Source organism: Melanostigma gelatinosum (genome assembly GCF_949748355.1).
Source record: "Melanostigma gelatinosum genome assembly, chromosome: 19".
Classification (NCBI taxonomy): Eukaryota; Metazoa; Chordata; class Actinopteri; order Perciformes; family Zoarcidae; genus Melanostigma; species Melanostigma gelatinosum.
Genome location: NC_136652.1, coordinates 812,955 through 828,704, shown reverse-complemented (window position 1 = coordinate 828,704; position 15,750 = coordinate 812,955). Strand labels below are relative to the sequence as shown.

The 15,750-nt window shown below is 42.5% G+C and overlaps 1 protein-coding gene across 1 annotated transcript; it reads left to right on the top strand.

Annotated features, from left to right (window-relative positions):
* The first annotated feature begins 214 nt into the window (after positions 1-214).
* On the top strand, positions 215-14,149 carry tbx18 (T-box transcription factor 18). The gene is made up of 8 exons (XM_079290245.1): positions 215-721; positions 2,165-2,324; positions 2,585-2,686; positions 3,700-3,871; positions 4,487-4,654; positions 5,386-5,450; positions 11,102-11,196; positions 12,489-14,149. The coding sequence occupies exons 1-8, from the start codon at positions 487-489 to the stop codon at positions 13,022-13,024; spliced, it is 1,533 nt and encodes a 510-aa protein (XP_079146371.1). The 5' UTR covers positions 215-486; the 3' UTR covers positions 13,025-14,149.
* Positions 14,150-15,750: the final 1,601 nt, after the last annotated feature.

Here is a 15,750-nt window from a genome sequence, read left to right as displayed (position 1 = left end):
ATGCAAAGCATGTCGGGCCGGTGTGTGAAAATGCGCGTAATGCCCGAGCGAGACGCTCCTCGCTCTCCATCACCTGAAGACATGATTCATTCACCAGCTCTACTTTTACCTCATAAGGCGGCATGAGCGGCCCCCACAGCAGCGGGCGGGACCAGGAACAAAGTTCCGGGGGGCTGTGATTACTCGTGATTGGTTGCTCAGTGTTGTGATTGACAGGTCCCCTTCTCCGTCTCTCCTCTAAACTCCGGTTGTTGACACTCTCCAAAAGTCTGCACAGCTCTCAAGGATAACGGAGACATTATTACAACTCGTCCCGCCCCCGTGTGTTTCCTCCGCTGTCCGGCTCGAGGACGGACAAACCGTCGCACCAGAAGCCCTGGACCGTCATCGTGGAATCTTTGGGTTGTCTTTTGAGTTGTTCTTGCTCCTTGCATACTCGTGACACCGTCTACTTCTTCACGTTCCTCTTTCCCGAGACCGAGAGAAATGGCAGAGAAGCGACGAACTCCGTGCACACTGAGTGTCAAGGCACACGCGTTCTCGGTGGAGGCACTGATCGGAGCAGAAAAGAGACGCCGGACGGCCGGAGAGGATGCCGAACCCCCCGGCTACGATGCCGGAACTGATGTCGCTGATCTAACAGGGAGCCCGGGGCCGCGAGCCGACAGAACGTGCACCAGCGACCGGGGCAGCGAGGCAGATTGTACAAGTGACGGATCCCGTAAGTAAATCATAATAATGACAACAATAATTTACTCAAATAAATAATAAATAAAGTTCATAAAATAGGCCCTTGAAATGACAACACCAGTCTCCCAAATTAGTAGCTTATTAGCATCCAATACTAAAGTAAGATTATAATAAAGTAAGAGTGCCCATGCGTGTTGCATTGAGCCGTACACTTTGTCGTTGTTGTTGTTTTTACTGGTAAACAGCTTCATATTGAATAAGTCCTGCATTCGATAGCCTACTCAACTATTTTTAAAATAAATGACTGATTTATGCTCTTACCTACTCGCTGACATTTTTTATAAGAAGCAGCATTTTGTTTTTCATCAGGATCACGATGCTCTCTTCTGCTTATTGCTGAGAATTCAGTAATAAATCGCAAAAGATCCATATTATAAACCAAGACAATGACAGACTCTGGTCAGAGCCTCACAGTAGAAATGTGATATCATATTGTGGCCCCGGTCTAGTAAATGCAAAATGTGAGTGGTGCGAGCGTGACTAATGTGAGGCGCTTTATGGGTTGTGTTGCAATCATAAACACGCTAATTAGCACCGTATACACGGAAAGGATGCTAAGAGGTCTACAGAAATCTGACAAATTACGGTTTAAATGTGCTGCACCTTTAAAATGCACTTAGCTGAGGATTTGTGTTTGTGTGAGCTCGGCTCGTTGGGCCCATGTCTAATGTCCAGACATTTCTAATGGCGAGGTCTGTGTTGAATAGCGCAAATAACAACAGCGGCGAGACACATAAACACAACTATTGTGTCCTGTAAACATATCCTCGATATTAAAACATATTAAAACATGTTTAACTCCACGATAAAAATCATCATTAAGATCCTACTGGGACTTCAATTTGAGTTCAGTTGTGAGTTTATAGTTAATTTACACATTCTCTTCTATATCATCATTACTATGTTGTAAAGAAATAACTGTAAGGTGATCAGTTTGAAGACACATTACACATACCATTCCGAGTTGTCAGTGTACTGAAGCGTGAGTTTAATGAACGTAATCCCATAAGCATTTCATCTCCCTGCAATTAATCACTGAATTTCTTTTCATAATTTCTACATTTACTTTAATGGGGCAATTCATGAGACATAGTCTCTTTGTAATATAACGATATAATAATGTACTTAATAATATAATAGTTTAAAACATATATAGAACCGGAATGTGACAGTCATTGTCGTTATTTGGGCTATATGTCAAGTGCAAAACGTGCATTATGCATTTTGTCTTGATTATTATAGGACGGTGTAATCGGGAGTAGTGCTGTAATGTTTGTGTGATTTTTAAATATCTTGTATTCGGCATGAAAGCATTTCTGAGTCACAAGACACAATAGCTCTGCAAGCGACTAATGCTTGGCCTGGATGGCTTTGTTCCTCTTAAAAACGTGTTCATCTCGTCTCTTTCCTGCAGCAGAGAGCGAGGACGTGCTGGAGAGCCCGCATCCTGCAGCACTATGCACGGCGCCGGTAACCGGCAGCGGAGAGGATACCCGCGTGGACCTGCAAGGATCAGACCTGTGGAAGCGGTTCCATGAGATTGGCACGGAAATGATCATTACCAAGGCTGGACGGTAAGAGCAGGAGGGGAAAATGATGTGCTCAGAAATTGTTGAAGTATGGAATTGCACTACATTGGGAAAAACAACTATGATACAAATATTTATGATAACATATTTATGAATGAGATAATAGTCATGATAATGGCAAACTAGCTATTATTATATATATTATATTATTGGTATGATTAGGAAGCAGTTACTGTGTTGTAAATCCTGATCTAAAGCTGATCTGAAATCTCCAATGCAGATGATTTATTTGGTTTTCCTGTCAGGCGGATGTTCCCCGCTATGCGTGTGAAGATTACGGGCTTGGACCCACATCAGCAGTATTACATTGCCATGGATATAATCCCCGTGGACAACAAGCGCTATAGGTAAAACGCACATACACATGCACATGCCAGTGATACAAGAAACCTTGTGATCATGAAATACATATTAAAATGGTATTTGACAAAAGTCAAAATTAAATTAAAAATTGTGACAGGGATATCAAAGTGATACAGAAACTGTATATTGTAGCTATAGTACAATTATATTTAAACAAAGCTAAAAATATACAGGGCAAGTGTTTGTCCTATAACCGGAATGTGACAGTCATTGTCGCATGTATTCTTAATATAGATTGTTCCAGGGACAACCTAACCTACGTTTCCAAATTGTGCAAGGCAAGTGCCGTCTCCGCAAATGGCGCTTGGCACCGGACGTCACGGCGGTTTTGCCATCCCTTTTGGAAATGGCCTTTTGGAGGCCTAACCTCTCCACCCTACAAAGTTAATTAAACCACCAAAAGCCGCTGTAATGCAGAATCAAATCCAGATGAGGAACTAATTCGATTTGTTTCTGAAGCCTGTTTGACTTACAGCCTACGTTATGTATTCACATCGTTATGTATTCACACCATTTCACATCGATTGAATTGCATATACCGAAAATAGTATACAAAATAGCTTTAGGCTACATGTAAGCGGACATTTCACTTGACTGGCGTTTAACATCTTTATAGGCTATACAATGTAGCACACAAGAAAAATATGCTTGATCAGAGGTGTTTGTTTCTAAAACAATTATATATATGTATACAGTATACAGTATATATATATATATATTACTTTTTGGATATAAGTAGCCTAAATATGAATTCTGCAGTGAGTTGAAAGCAGTCCAATCAGATTACAATTCTGAGTTAAATGAAAACTACAACTTTGAAAGTTATTATGTTATTATTGACTTTAAAAAAAGTTCTCGATATGATTATTGCTGATCGTTGGTCTTTTTTTCTGGCATTTCTTCCATTGTGCATGTGAAATGGGGCATAGCAGGATTAAACATTGCAAACTGTTGGGACGTTCTGTTCATTCACGTCCCCCTGTGTGTACATCTTAAGGTACGTGTACCACAGCTCCAAGTGGATGGTAGCGGGGAATGCAGACTCTCCTGTGCCACCCAGAGTGTACATCCACCCGGACTCCCCTGCCTCAGGAGAGACGTGGATGCGTCAGGTGGTCAGCTTCGACAAACTTAAACTGACCAACAACGAACTGGACGACCAGGGACATGTAAGTGCCACACCTAAGACTGCCAGTAAAATATGTATGTGATACTCTTATATGTCTGTGATAGTCATGAGTACCTATACTTACCTCATTGTGGCCTCTTTAAATAAATTGTATTTTATCCCCGTTATTATATAACTATATAATCTAATATTTTGATTTTAAACTTTTGTTGTGATCATTTTACTACTCTTCGAGAATCTTTTCAAACTGTAAATTATATCATTAAAAGTCCAATATCATAATACAATATAGGCCTGCAACTGAAATTTATGTTGGATTTTGTAATATTTACAAGAAATATGACGACAACAAAAAATGAATTACAATTCTCAAAATATTGGTGTGCAGGTGCATGTATCAATCAATCAATCGATTTGTATTTGTTCATTGCATCTCACACACAGAGTTTACCTGTGTGTTATGCCTCATCAAAGACATATACAGTATATAAAATGTGGAGTAATTTCAAATAACCTTTCAGACAACCATAAAAACACACACGCTCTGTGTCCAGGTGTGCATGTTCATTACCCAACAAGCAGCTTTTAGAGCTGTGAATAGCATGACATGTCATGTAATGTAAGCCTGAAAGGGAATCTCTCCTTCCCTATTCAGATCATTCTGCACTCAATGCACAAGTACCAGCCACGAGTCCATGTAATCCGCAAGGAGTGTGGAGAGGAGTTATCCCCCGTGAGAACCATCCCTGCTGGGGATGGCACACGCACCTTAGCCTTCCCTGAGACCGTGTTCACCACTGTCACAGCATATCAGAATCAACAGGTACAGCTCACCTCCACACAACCGCATTGCCTCTTAAAACCAAAGCCGCCTTGGTCTGGTGTGCACTTTAAAGGCAACTTATTGTGTGCGTGCGTGCGTGCGTGCGTGCGTGCTTTGCAAAACAGAGGTGGAGAGAAAGGTCTTCTCTGGTGTTTTACTAGATCAACCACTTATTGGGCCGATTGTTAAAAAATGACATCGCTCACTTAAATTGATCTTTTATGTGCTTTTCAACATTGCTTGAGCATCTCATATTTTTTAAATTTTGCAGAGCAAATTTCAGTGCTATCTGTGCTTCAGTGCATCTTCAATGAAGAAAAGCAAGAGTTTTGTTCTTGATTTGTACACTGGACCAGTCAGTGTGTGCATTAAAGTATTGTTAGCTGGCCCACAACCCATGATGGCTGAAGTCAGAACAAGGTGGTGATGCCTATAAAAGTCACCTTGGATGTGGGTCACAGAGCTTGGCCCTAAACACCACCCACAGCAGCCCCACAGACATTAAGTAACATGCACGCATATAACATCACATACATGTACGAGGAAACAAACAAGAACATCCGTGTATTCCCGCATATACAAACAGCACAGCACCAAACTATGCTCATTAATGCATTTATTAATAGATCTGATTCAAATAGTATAGACATAGACAATCTTCCATTACACAGTATATGTTATCATAGACTTTGTAATAACAATTTTCTGAGTCTTATTTATTTACTTTTCAGATTACAAGGCTGAAAATTGACAGAAACCCTTTTGCCAAAGGCTTCAGAGACTCTGGCCGAAACCGGTGAGTTCAATTCAACCACAGAGATTTTCACAGTATCTCGTGCATTATGGGTAATGTGGGATGCATGACTGTGTTATATTCTGGCTAGGTTGTGGTTTTTGTCACAGCTATTTCAGTCTGATTTTATGAGGAGCAAAGCTTTGTATTTATTTTTATTTCTTCTGATGGAAAATGTGCAACAGCCTCCAATTCAATCTGTCCTAAATGGCAGAAAGGAAATTGACCAAACTCAACAGACGTGGCAGATATTATTTAGATTCCAGATTATTAAACAATGCACTTTCATTCCCAGCAACTGCATCGTTCTAGGCACATGCTTTGGAGGGAAAAATCTAACCTCGGCTGCAAACCTAAATGGAGCGTCAGATTCCAGTCGGCCTCGAGAACATAAACATCAACAGCGAAATAATAAAAGTCAAGGGTGTCCTGAAGAAAATCTGTATAAACACATTTCTAAACATATATAAACACAGCATTAAAACAACACAGCAGTAAAACACCAACGGTCTGCAAACAGCCACTCCCCTGAGGCCTCACAGAAATCATTAGAGAGAGGGGAGAGAAAGGGGGAGAGCAAGGAAAAGAGGAGGAAAAGGAACGTGTGAGACCGAATATTTGAGAGGGATGAAGGTAGAGAACAACAAACTGCATAACCTTGACAGCTGACCCTACAAAAGTTAAACTCAGGAAGGCCGAAAAATAACCTCCCCTTAAATATTACAGGAAGAGTTAAGCAGTTTGCTCAGTAAACTTCTGCTCTGATAGGCTGCTTTGGAGCAACCGCTCAGGGCAGCTTGTCTAAATTATCACCGTGGCTACAACCCCGCGGGGGGCCGGACTTTTATCCTCACGCTAACAAGGGGTAACAGAGCATTCGCATTACCCGCCACAGCAAACCCTCTGCCCCACCTAGGAGGAGGGAGACGCAGATCGGGGGGAAGGGGAGTCCCACCTCGTAAATCCTTGCTGCGGCTTCCTGCTCCTTCGTCCTGATTCGCCCGTAAAAGCCGTGTGAAAGCAATTACCTCCGAGCACCCGGCTTGCAGCAGCCAATCGCAACGTGGCGTTTATGCCCCTCATTACCTGCGGTCTCCATGGAGACGGCAAAAGAGGCCCCACGGGCGACTAAGATAGCCGCCAGGTGGTTGGCGTAATGTGAGGCATGCTGGCAGAGAGCGGCTGCAGCTGCATCAGTGACTAACGCGGGGTATAGAATCAAGCCGATTCAGGGCCAGATTCTCCCCTTCCAACAACGCTCAGCAAAGCCACCATATTCCAACGGTTCTAAAGATGATCTTGCCAGATTTTCTTTGGTGTGAGGTATGTATAGAGCAGGGGTGTCAAACTCATTTTCACTCCGGGCCACATCAGCATCACGGTCGCCCTCAAAGGGCCGGTTGTAACTGTAAGACTGTATCACTAACTTCTCCCTAACATATTGTGAAATAACTCTCTCTGCATTTGATTATTGTTTATTCAAGTGTAAAAATATTGTACATGCAGTTATATAAATGACAGTGGCGGCTGGTGGAACATGTTCTCGGTAGGGCCATCTTATCAATTTCAGCAAACATCCCAGTATGATTTAATGCAAAAAAATGTAAGTATCAAACACGCATTATTACTTGGCAGTTAAATATTTAACATGTATTCCAACACGAAAACAATCAGTAAATAACACTTATATAATATAATAGAACATGTTCATTTATTGAGATGTCCTATGGACCTTGTAACAGGAGGTAAAGATCAGGAGAAGTCAACATGAAGTGTAATTATGAATACTGATGTTAAATTAAGCTATGATGAGTTTTCACTGTTAATTTAACATCTCTATTACATGTTGATGCCTCCATGACCAAGTTAAGCAGATGAGACTGAGGACAACTATGTAGAAGAAAAGATGTTCACTTTGCCTAATATGTAGCTTGACAGAGTTCTCATGTGTGTCCTGGTGTTCTCATGTTTCCTTACCTCCTCATCCCTCACTCCCTACCCTGGTGTTCTCATGTTTCCTTACCTCCTCATCCCTCACTCCCTACCCTGGTGTTCTTATGTTTCCTTACCTCCTCATCCCTCACTCCCTACCCTGGTGTTCTCATGTTTCCTTACCTCCTCATCCCTCACTCCCTACCCTGGTGTTCTTATGTTTCCTTACCTCATCATCCCTCACTCCCTACCCTGGTGTTCTCATGTTTCCTTACCTCCTCATCCCTCACTCCCTACCCTGGTGTTCTCATGTTTCCTTACCTCCTCATCCCTCACTCCCTACCCTGGTCTTCTCATGTTTCCTTACCTCCTCATCCGTCACTCCCTACCCTGGTGTTCTTATGTTTCCTTACCTCCTCATTCCTCACTCCCTACCCTGGTGTTCTCATGTTTCCTTACCTCCTCATCCCTCACTCCCTACCCTGGTGTTCTCATGTTTCCTTACCTCCTCATCCCTCACTCCCTACCCTGGTGTTCTCATGTTTCCTTACCTCCTCATCCCTCACTCCCTACCCTGGTGTTCTCATGTTTCCTTACCTCCTCATCCCTCACTCCTGTAACTGTCCGTGCTGGATCCGTCCCCGTTGTTTTAAAAAGCTAAATAAATGATTAGCATGACGTCATCCAGCTAGCCAAACCTGTCTGGTGTATAGCTAGTACAGAAGCTCCGCATGTACTGCTTCCCTTTCCCGCGAGTCTGCTGTCTGATTGTGAGGTCAGGCTGATCTGATATCAGCTCTTTGGCTGCAGAATCTCCGCCAAAGTTCTCCTCTCAAACGGGTCTTGGAGGAGGAGTGCTCGCGCTGGCGCGGGCGCCTGTAGAGACTTCTCCTGACGAGAACGCGCAGCGAGGGGGTCTGATCGTTCTGGCCCAAGCTGAATCTATTTGAGGGCGCTGATTGGCTAAATTGTATGTCACTCATTTATATCTTGAATCAGCAATTGGCTAAACTGCTTCATAGACCCGTCTCTTTTGGGCCAAAACGATTTGGCCCCCCAAGCTGCGCGTTCTCAGAGTGTCGTGCACACAGACAGAGAGCACGAGCAGAGAGCACAGGCTGAGAGGACGAGCAGGAAAAGCATATATTTTGCGCAGATATCATATTTTACACACATTACTGGGTACATTCCATAGTTCGAAAACACAAATATTGACAATTTGTATAATTTATGATCATTATAATTTTAGATTTTTTATTTTATTTTATATTTTTTTGTGTGTGGCTCATGGTGGGGCCATGCCCCATGGCCCTCTATTGACCAGCCACCACTGATAAATGAAAAATGATATTTAAGCACATTTCTGTTATTATAACATAAATCATTTTAATTGAGGGTTAAGAAACCCACATGACTCTATCAAACTATTAAAGAAAATAACAAAGACAAATATCAAACACAAGTTATGACATTAACTTTGTTCAAAGCTGTTTGTGTCACCTCTCTGCATCACTAATGTTCCTCCCTGTCGTCGTCCTGTGCATGGCAGCTACATCCAAGAGCTGCTCACTGAGAGTCAGGTCTGATGAACATGGATAGATGATGTATCCGTGTTGTCTGTGCTTTCATCAACAGTTCATTAGAAACACAAGTACCTGCTCGTCTCTTAGCTAGCTGTGTTGTTAGATTGCTGCTAGTTCATCAACTCGGTCTGCGATGGTGTTTCTTCACAAACTGACATTTGTAAAAGTCTGAATCTGGTCGGAGCTCTGCTCACATACCTTTAGCATGCACTGGGCTGTAGCTTGTGTAAATATATTCTGCTGTGATTGCAGTCTGCCTTTTAATTCTTGGACAATTTGATGTTTTTCTTGGAGGCTAAATTTAGCTCCGTGTTTGGTGTCAAAATGCCGACGTGAATTGTATCCTTCATCACTGACACGCCTCATAACACAGAAGACAGACCCGTTGTTCTCCTTCAAGCACAAACATGTATTCGCTTTCCCATCTTTCATTACATTTTCTTCCCTCTGCATCAATTTTTCTCTTCGTGGACATTTTGGGATTATTTGTCGATCTTTTTCAATCGTTGGAAAACCGCTTTTCGGGCTGTTGCCTCTCCTGTTGCGATAGTTTTAATGTCGGTACACAGACAACATGCTATCTCATCATTTCAACTTTCTATCTCATAATTTCGGCCATGGGGATACTTTTATTTTCAAGTCTAACTTTTAATTATTTTTCCAAAAAGAAAAAAGAAAAAAAAATCTTTGTTTTTGTTTTTGCTGGCGGATTCGCGGGCCACATAAAATGACGTGGCGGGCCGGATTCGGTCCGCGGGCCTTGAGTTTGACACATGTGGTGTAGAGTATCTGCTCTAAAGTACATCCTGGTCCCACAGATTTCAAAAGAGATCAAATCATTGCTCTCCACACCCTATAGCAGGGGTCTTCAACTAAAATTCCAAAAGGTCCAGATTGAGAAAATCTCCTCGGGCAAAGGTCTAGAACACAATTATGTCTAACCCGCGCTATTTAGTGCCATATATATATATATATATATATATATATATATATATATATATATATATATATATAAAAGAAGTCTAGTAGTAGTCACGTCTCTGTGTAGTCAACAACTGTCAAATCAAATAAAGAAAGTACACATCAATGATATTTGAACAAATTATTATTCTCAGTTTACAAATTTAACTGGATGGATTATAAATAATACATAGAAATACATAAATAAATGTTCTTCTCATTTCAAGTACAATAATGTCTGGATTAAAGAATAACTGATACAACAGAAAGCTTTTCAAAAATGTGCATCTTGAAATAAAGTAATTCATTTTAGAAAAACTAATTTCACTGAATTGTCCTGCAGCTTCAAATTCAGTTCATTCAGGTGTGAAGTGATGTCAATCAAAAAGTCACAATATTATATTTTGTCTTCTAAAAAGAGAAATCAGTGAGCATGGACTTTGTGTGGTTATTAAACAGATTGTTTCAGCTCTATTCTCTCTGTTAACATCATTGTTGGACAGTGAATTCATGTGTCAGGACTCTGATCACACTGTGTTTTCATTTTAGATGTGAGTGGGTACGTTTATTCAAAAGAGTTGTGCTTTGCCTGGTAGTGCGCTTCATTTACCGCTTTTATCAATAGTTACGGTTTCTGTACATATGAGACATGCTGGATTTAACTGCCTGTGGTAAGAATTAACATATAAGATTCTGTTCATTCAAATGATGTTCTCTCTGAACGCGTGTCTCTTTTTGGAGAACGTCATGTGAGATAACGTCTCTGATCAGCGCAATTTTCCTGCTGTTCTTTCTATTTCCTCGTCTCTCCCCCGTGTGTCACGGTGTGTGAAAACCTCGCTCGAGTCAGAATACTCACATTTGATTGGCTGAGCTTTACATGACTTGGTCGGTGTGTCCTGCACCGCTGAACAAGTACCGTAACGGCTGAACAAGATGCGCCGGTTAAATTACAAACTCGCTGCCTAATATGTATGATTCCGAAATACCGATTTTAGGTCCTGGGTCCGGATCCGGTCCGCCAGTTAGAGACCCCTGCCCTATAGGAACAAAAGCGTCACTTCTGTTAGGATTTGAAAAATCTTTTAGTGTGGGTCAGCCTTAAAGAAAGTGAAAGACAAGATGTTCAGTGATGTTGATGTATGTGTGTTAACTTGTGCAGTTATGTCTGTTTTACAGGATGGGTCTGGAGGCTTTGGTTGAGTCTTATGCATTCTGGCGTCCATCTCTGCGAACACTCACATTTGAGGACATCCCAGGCATTACCAAGCAAGGTAGTTAACTAATAGGAGTTTTCTGGATTTTGAGAATAAATCAAGTCATGGCACAGTCTTTGGCCCAATGTCCCCCCTTTGCGGGAGTGCGCCTCAAAGTCCGTGAGTCCGTGAGGGTTCAGGGCTGTCCCACTGTCAAATCATCGAGTGTTTGAGTCTCTTGCAGACAGTTTGAGCCCTTTATGAACCCTTACCGTAAGTCAGCATAGGCTGCTGACTTTGCCTAAGGGAATTACCCACAAATCATTGCAATGTGACGGTAAACACGGGGTAACCAGTGGACGCATGGAGATGTAAAATAAAAGAAGGTAAACAAAGAGGACGGCTCACGTGTGTTCAGCCTGGAATATTAAATGTACACAGAAACATTAAGGGTTAAAGATGGAACAAAAAATTAACTTGAAATCAGAAGATATTTATTTATTTATTCATCAAATATTTGATTTTGTCATTGAAGCCGTTTTGACAAAAATGAGTAAATATATTATCTGTGGTTACCTCTCATCTTCTGAGGAAAGAGCCTGAAGACGCTCGAATCAGGGAGTACAAAGTATGAAATAAATACACACAATTATACATCATATTTGTGGACGTTGTCAAAGTAACGTGAAATGTTGCAGCAAAGTGCTGTCCCGTTCCTATTTACACCATCTCAAGCCCTCACAGTCTCTCACACTCACCCACCTATCAGGTGAGGTCAGTGAGTCCCTGAGGGTTCAGGGTTTGAGGCTTAGGGGGACATTGGGATTGGGCCAACGTCTCCCTACCTCCCACCTTGGTAGGAACCAAAGAGATTTTGCTCAAACGTTTCTTATGTGCTTCTGACAGTCGCACATTGAAATGATTTGCTTTGCCACAACTCTACCTATAATCATAGGTGATGTTTTGGGACGTTTCATGGGCGACCGTGGCTCACTGGGTTAAGAGTCAGTAAGACATGAGGGTTGTCTGGTAACCGCAAGGTCGACGGTTGGGACGTGTAATGTGTCCCTGAGCAAGACACCGAACCCCTAACGGCTCGCCGGGCGCCTGTCATAGGCAGCCCACTGCTCCCTATATACAGGGATGGGTCACATGCACAGACAAATGTCCCCCCTAACGGGATCAATATAGTATAAATAACTCAGTACTGATCCAAAACCCTTGCACTCTTTTTCCAAAATTTTAGACCCGCACACCTCATTTGATGTAATGTTACCTGACATCTGTTGAATTTTAACCAACATACAATACAATACAATTTAAGCAGATATAGGTTTCATTTTTCAATCTTTCTGATTCTGTTTTTATAGGGATCCCAGGAGCTCATGGTGCAATCGGAACGTCTTCTCACCTGCTCTCCACGTCCCCGTGCTCCTCATCTTTCCAGGTTTGCCCTCTCAGCCTGCCTGACTATACCTGCAGCCGACCCACACACCCTCTCCATCGCTATAGCAACCCCCCGGAGTCATTCCCCCCTCCCAGAGGTCCATCAGCTTACGAAGGTGAAGGGTTCTGCGCTCTGCCTCTCCCTGCTTCTCAACTTGGCTATCTATCCAACCCCACCCCGCAGGGTTACGCTGGGCTTCGTCTTCACACACCACCTTACAGCCTGTACGGTTACACATTCCCTCCCTCACCACGCCTTGCAGCCAGCCCTGATAAAATGGCTGCCGCTGCCAATCATCAGAGTGCCTTCCTTGGCTCGTCTCCCAGTGGGACTCTAACGGACGGTCTGGGTGTACTCAGTGGAGGACAGCAGGGCTTCTTGTTTAACTCCCGGACTTTAGGACTGGCAGGAAGCCAGCCGGGAGGTGGTGCCTCACAAGTCACTGCCCACATGGGCTGAATTTGACTCCAGACATCTAGGGTTGTCAAAAGAAAAACCAAGTTTCTTTTGGTTCACAAAGTTCTACGAATGAATCATCCATGTGCTGAACAAGCATCAGGCTGAATTGTGGACAAACAAAGAGGAGGGACAGATCATGCAATTGCCTCTGTGGACAAAATAGTTTTCTCCTTTAACTGAAGGGAATATTTTTACCAAGTTCTTATCTCTGAAGTATCTTCTCAAAGATGTGCATGTGCGGCTGCAGTGGCCACTAAACGGAGAGACTTCCTGCAGTTTGGGATAAGGGGTTCAAACCATGTAACCCAGTGACTGAACTGGAACTGAATATGGATTGGGAAGAAACTGGGCTGGCCCAGGCACCCCAAGCAAGCACTTCAACACCTGGCAGGATGTAGTGAAGTACTATTATCACACAGAACTCTTTGTTGCCTCCTTGATCTTGCCTACTTTGGATGGAGTAACTGAGCACTACTTTTGAACTTATTTTATAGAACACATTTTGATCGACTAAATTCCTTTTGTCAGTTCAATTTGTTATCATTACATGCCCGGTGGTGTTCTCGATCCAGTCATTGGAGTAACAAACGTGTGAGCCATCTGGTAAATTGCACTACAGACAAGGCCCTTTCACCACTCAGGCTTGAAAAAAAAACTATTACACACAACACCAGGAGCCTGTCACATATTGACATGGTGACACCATGGCCATAAGAGACCATGGGAGACATCCCAGTGACAGTTATGGACCGGCAAGGTTAAAGCTGTGGGAGAATGATGGATGATGGACTAATCTACATCTTCTACGTCTGGCTTGACAGACGTTTTTTTGATGCAGCTGTTTGGATGTCAGGCTGAAGTACATCTTCCCTTGTGTGACACAGACGTAACTGTACATGGTGACTCTGTACATAACGAGGGAAAGGCGGGCGGAGGAGACATGTGTACATACAGGGCTGTGTGACCCTTCGCACTTAAAAACCCTAAAGCACCTGCTTCTGCTCTTTTGACTGGGTCAGGTATGCAACAGCCAACCCTGAACTTGACCTAAAAGCTTTTCTTTGCAAGCACGCGCTATATCAGCACGCTCTTTGCCTGAGGACATTAACATGTTCTGTGACCTTTTTGAGCCAAATAAAATATATCTATTCATGTTAAATGTTCATATGTCATCAATATCTTACTAATTTAAACGATTTCGTTTTTTTTGGTTTTTTTATCAAGGTGTGTGTGTACAATGCTTAATATTTCTTTGTAAAACAAAGAATGGACAGTATGTTTAAGTGTTGGCAGTCACGTATGTGCTTGTGGTATTGAGAATGTGTATGTGTCTGTGTGATGAAGCAGTGAAAGACTGGGGTTGCAAACAGCCATGCAAACCAATACCTAAAACTCTGCTGAATTGACGAGTCACAGAATGCAGGGTGTGGAGTGAATATGGCTGTGGTTGCGATGGTGCGGACATGTGTGAGAGTGTGCACATTTGTGTCACAACAGGTGGTTGAGCTGTGTGAACCCCCACCACCACCCCAACAACAAAGTCATACTACGCTGCGGAAAGAATATGCAGATAATTTTTCAGAAAGCTGTTTGCTGTCACTGAGGCTTTGCACACAAACTAAAAACCCTAAGAACACAAGACAAAACAGAGACACATTTGTTCTGTACCTCATACCCCAAATACATTCTGAAAAGAATACAAGACAAGTGCTGCACCTCATCTCTTGTAATAGCTCATACTAAAGAGCCTTTAGCAGTACAATAATAATGTAATACAGGAAATAAACTTCATCAGCTACCCAAAACTATACAGTGTTGTATCTTTATATCATGACTGTGCAATAGAAAGATGATGAAAAACTACAACTGGAATTCTGAGGAGGTCTAGAACTCCTGAAAACACTCTCAAGGTAGTTAGGGGACTCTATCCACAATATAAGCATTTACTTTGTGTGTCAGCCTATCCCATTATCTCGATACAAAGGAGCTCAAACAATGGTATAAGATAAGATAAGCCATCTTGGATTCAGCAGACTAGATTCTGGTATTCAATTATATGAGACCATCATGACGTGTGTCCCCATTTACTTTGGGTTTCTAAGATGCAGGTGATTTGTTTTATCGTCTGAAAGGTGACAAGTGTACGACATGCATCCTGGTGTGCAGTCCAACATTGTAGAGCTGTTCCTAAATATGACCTTCAGGTATCATTCTGTTGAATGTTGATCTGTTTTAAAGGTCTTAACTGATTTTTCACCGTATTCGTCCCAAAAGTTGCAGACCTTTTCCTTTCCCCGCTCTTCTGCCCCTACCTCGGTCATCTCCTGTCACTCTGAAGGTGAGACGAGAGGAGCACATGTGAGGGGGGAGAGAGGACGGAAGGGGGGAGGAGAGCTTATTTTAGAACCAAGGAATGATTGGCTTGTTGTTTCTGAGTGACAGGGGACAGGGTACATCCATACAACACACACACAGGAATACACACAATGTTCGCTGAATCTCCTTCACCCTGTCAGTTCCTTGAAAAACCTAGCTTTTCTCGGAGTTATCATTTGAAGAGGATAATCTGTATAAATCTGCAGAATTTCTGAGGCACACTTTCTTTCTCTGTCCCTATGCAAACAGTATAAATAAATAAATATTGATTCACACACAGAGTGATTCTCGGCTTTGGTGGGGACATTAACACTTGTGTACGACCAGGTGCCGACATGACAGATCTGTCA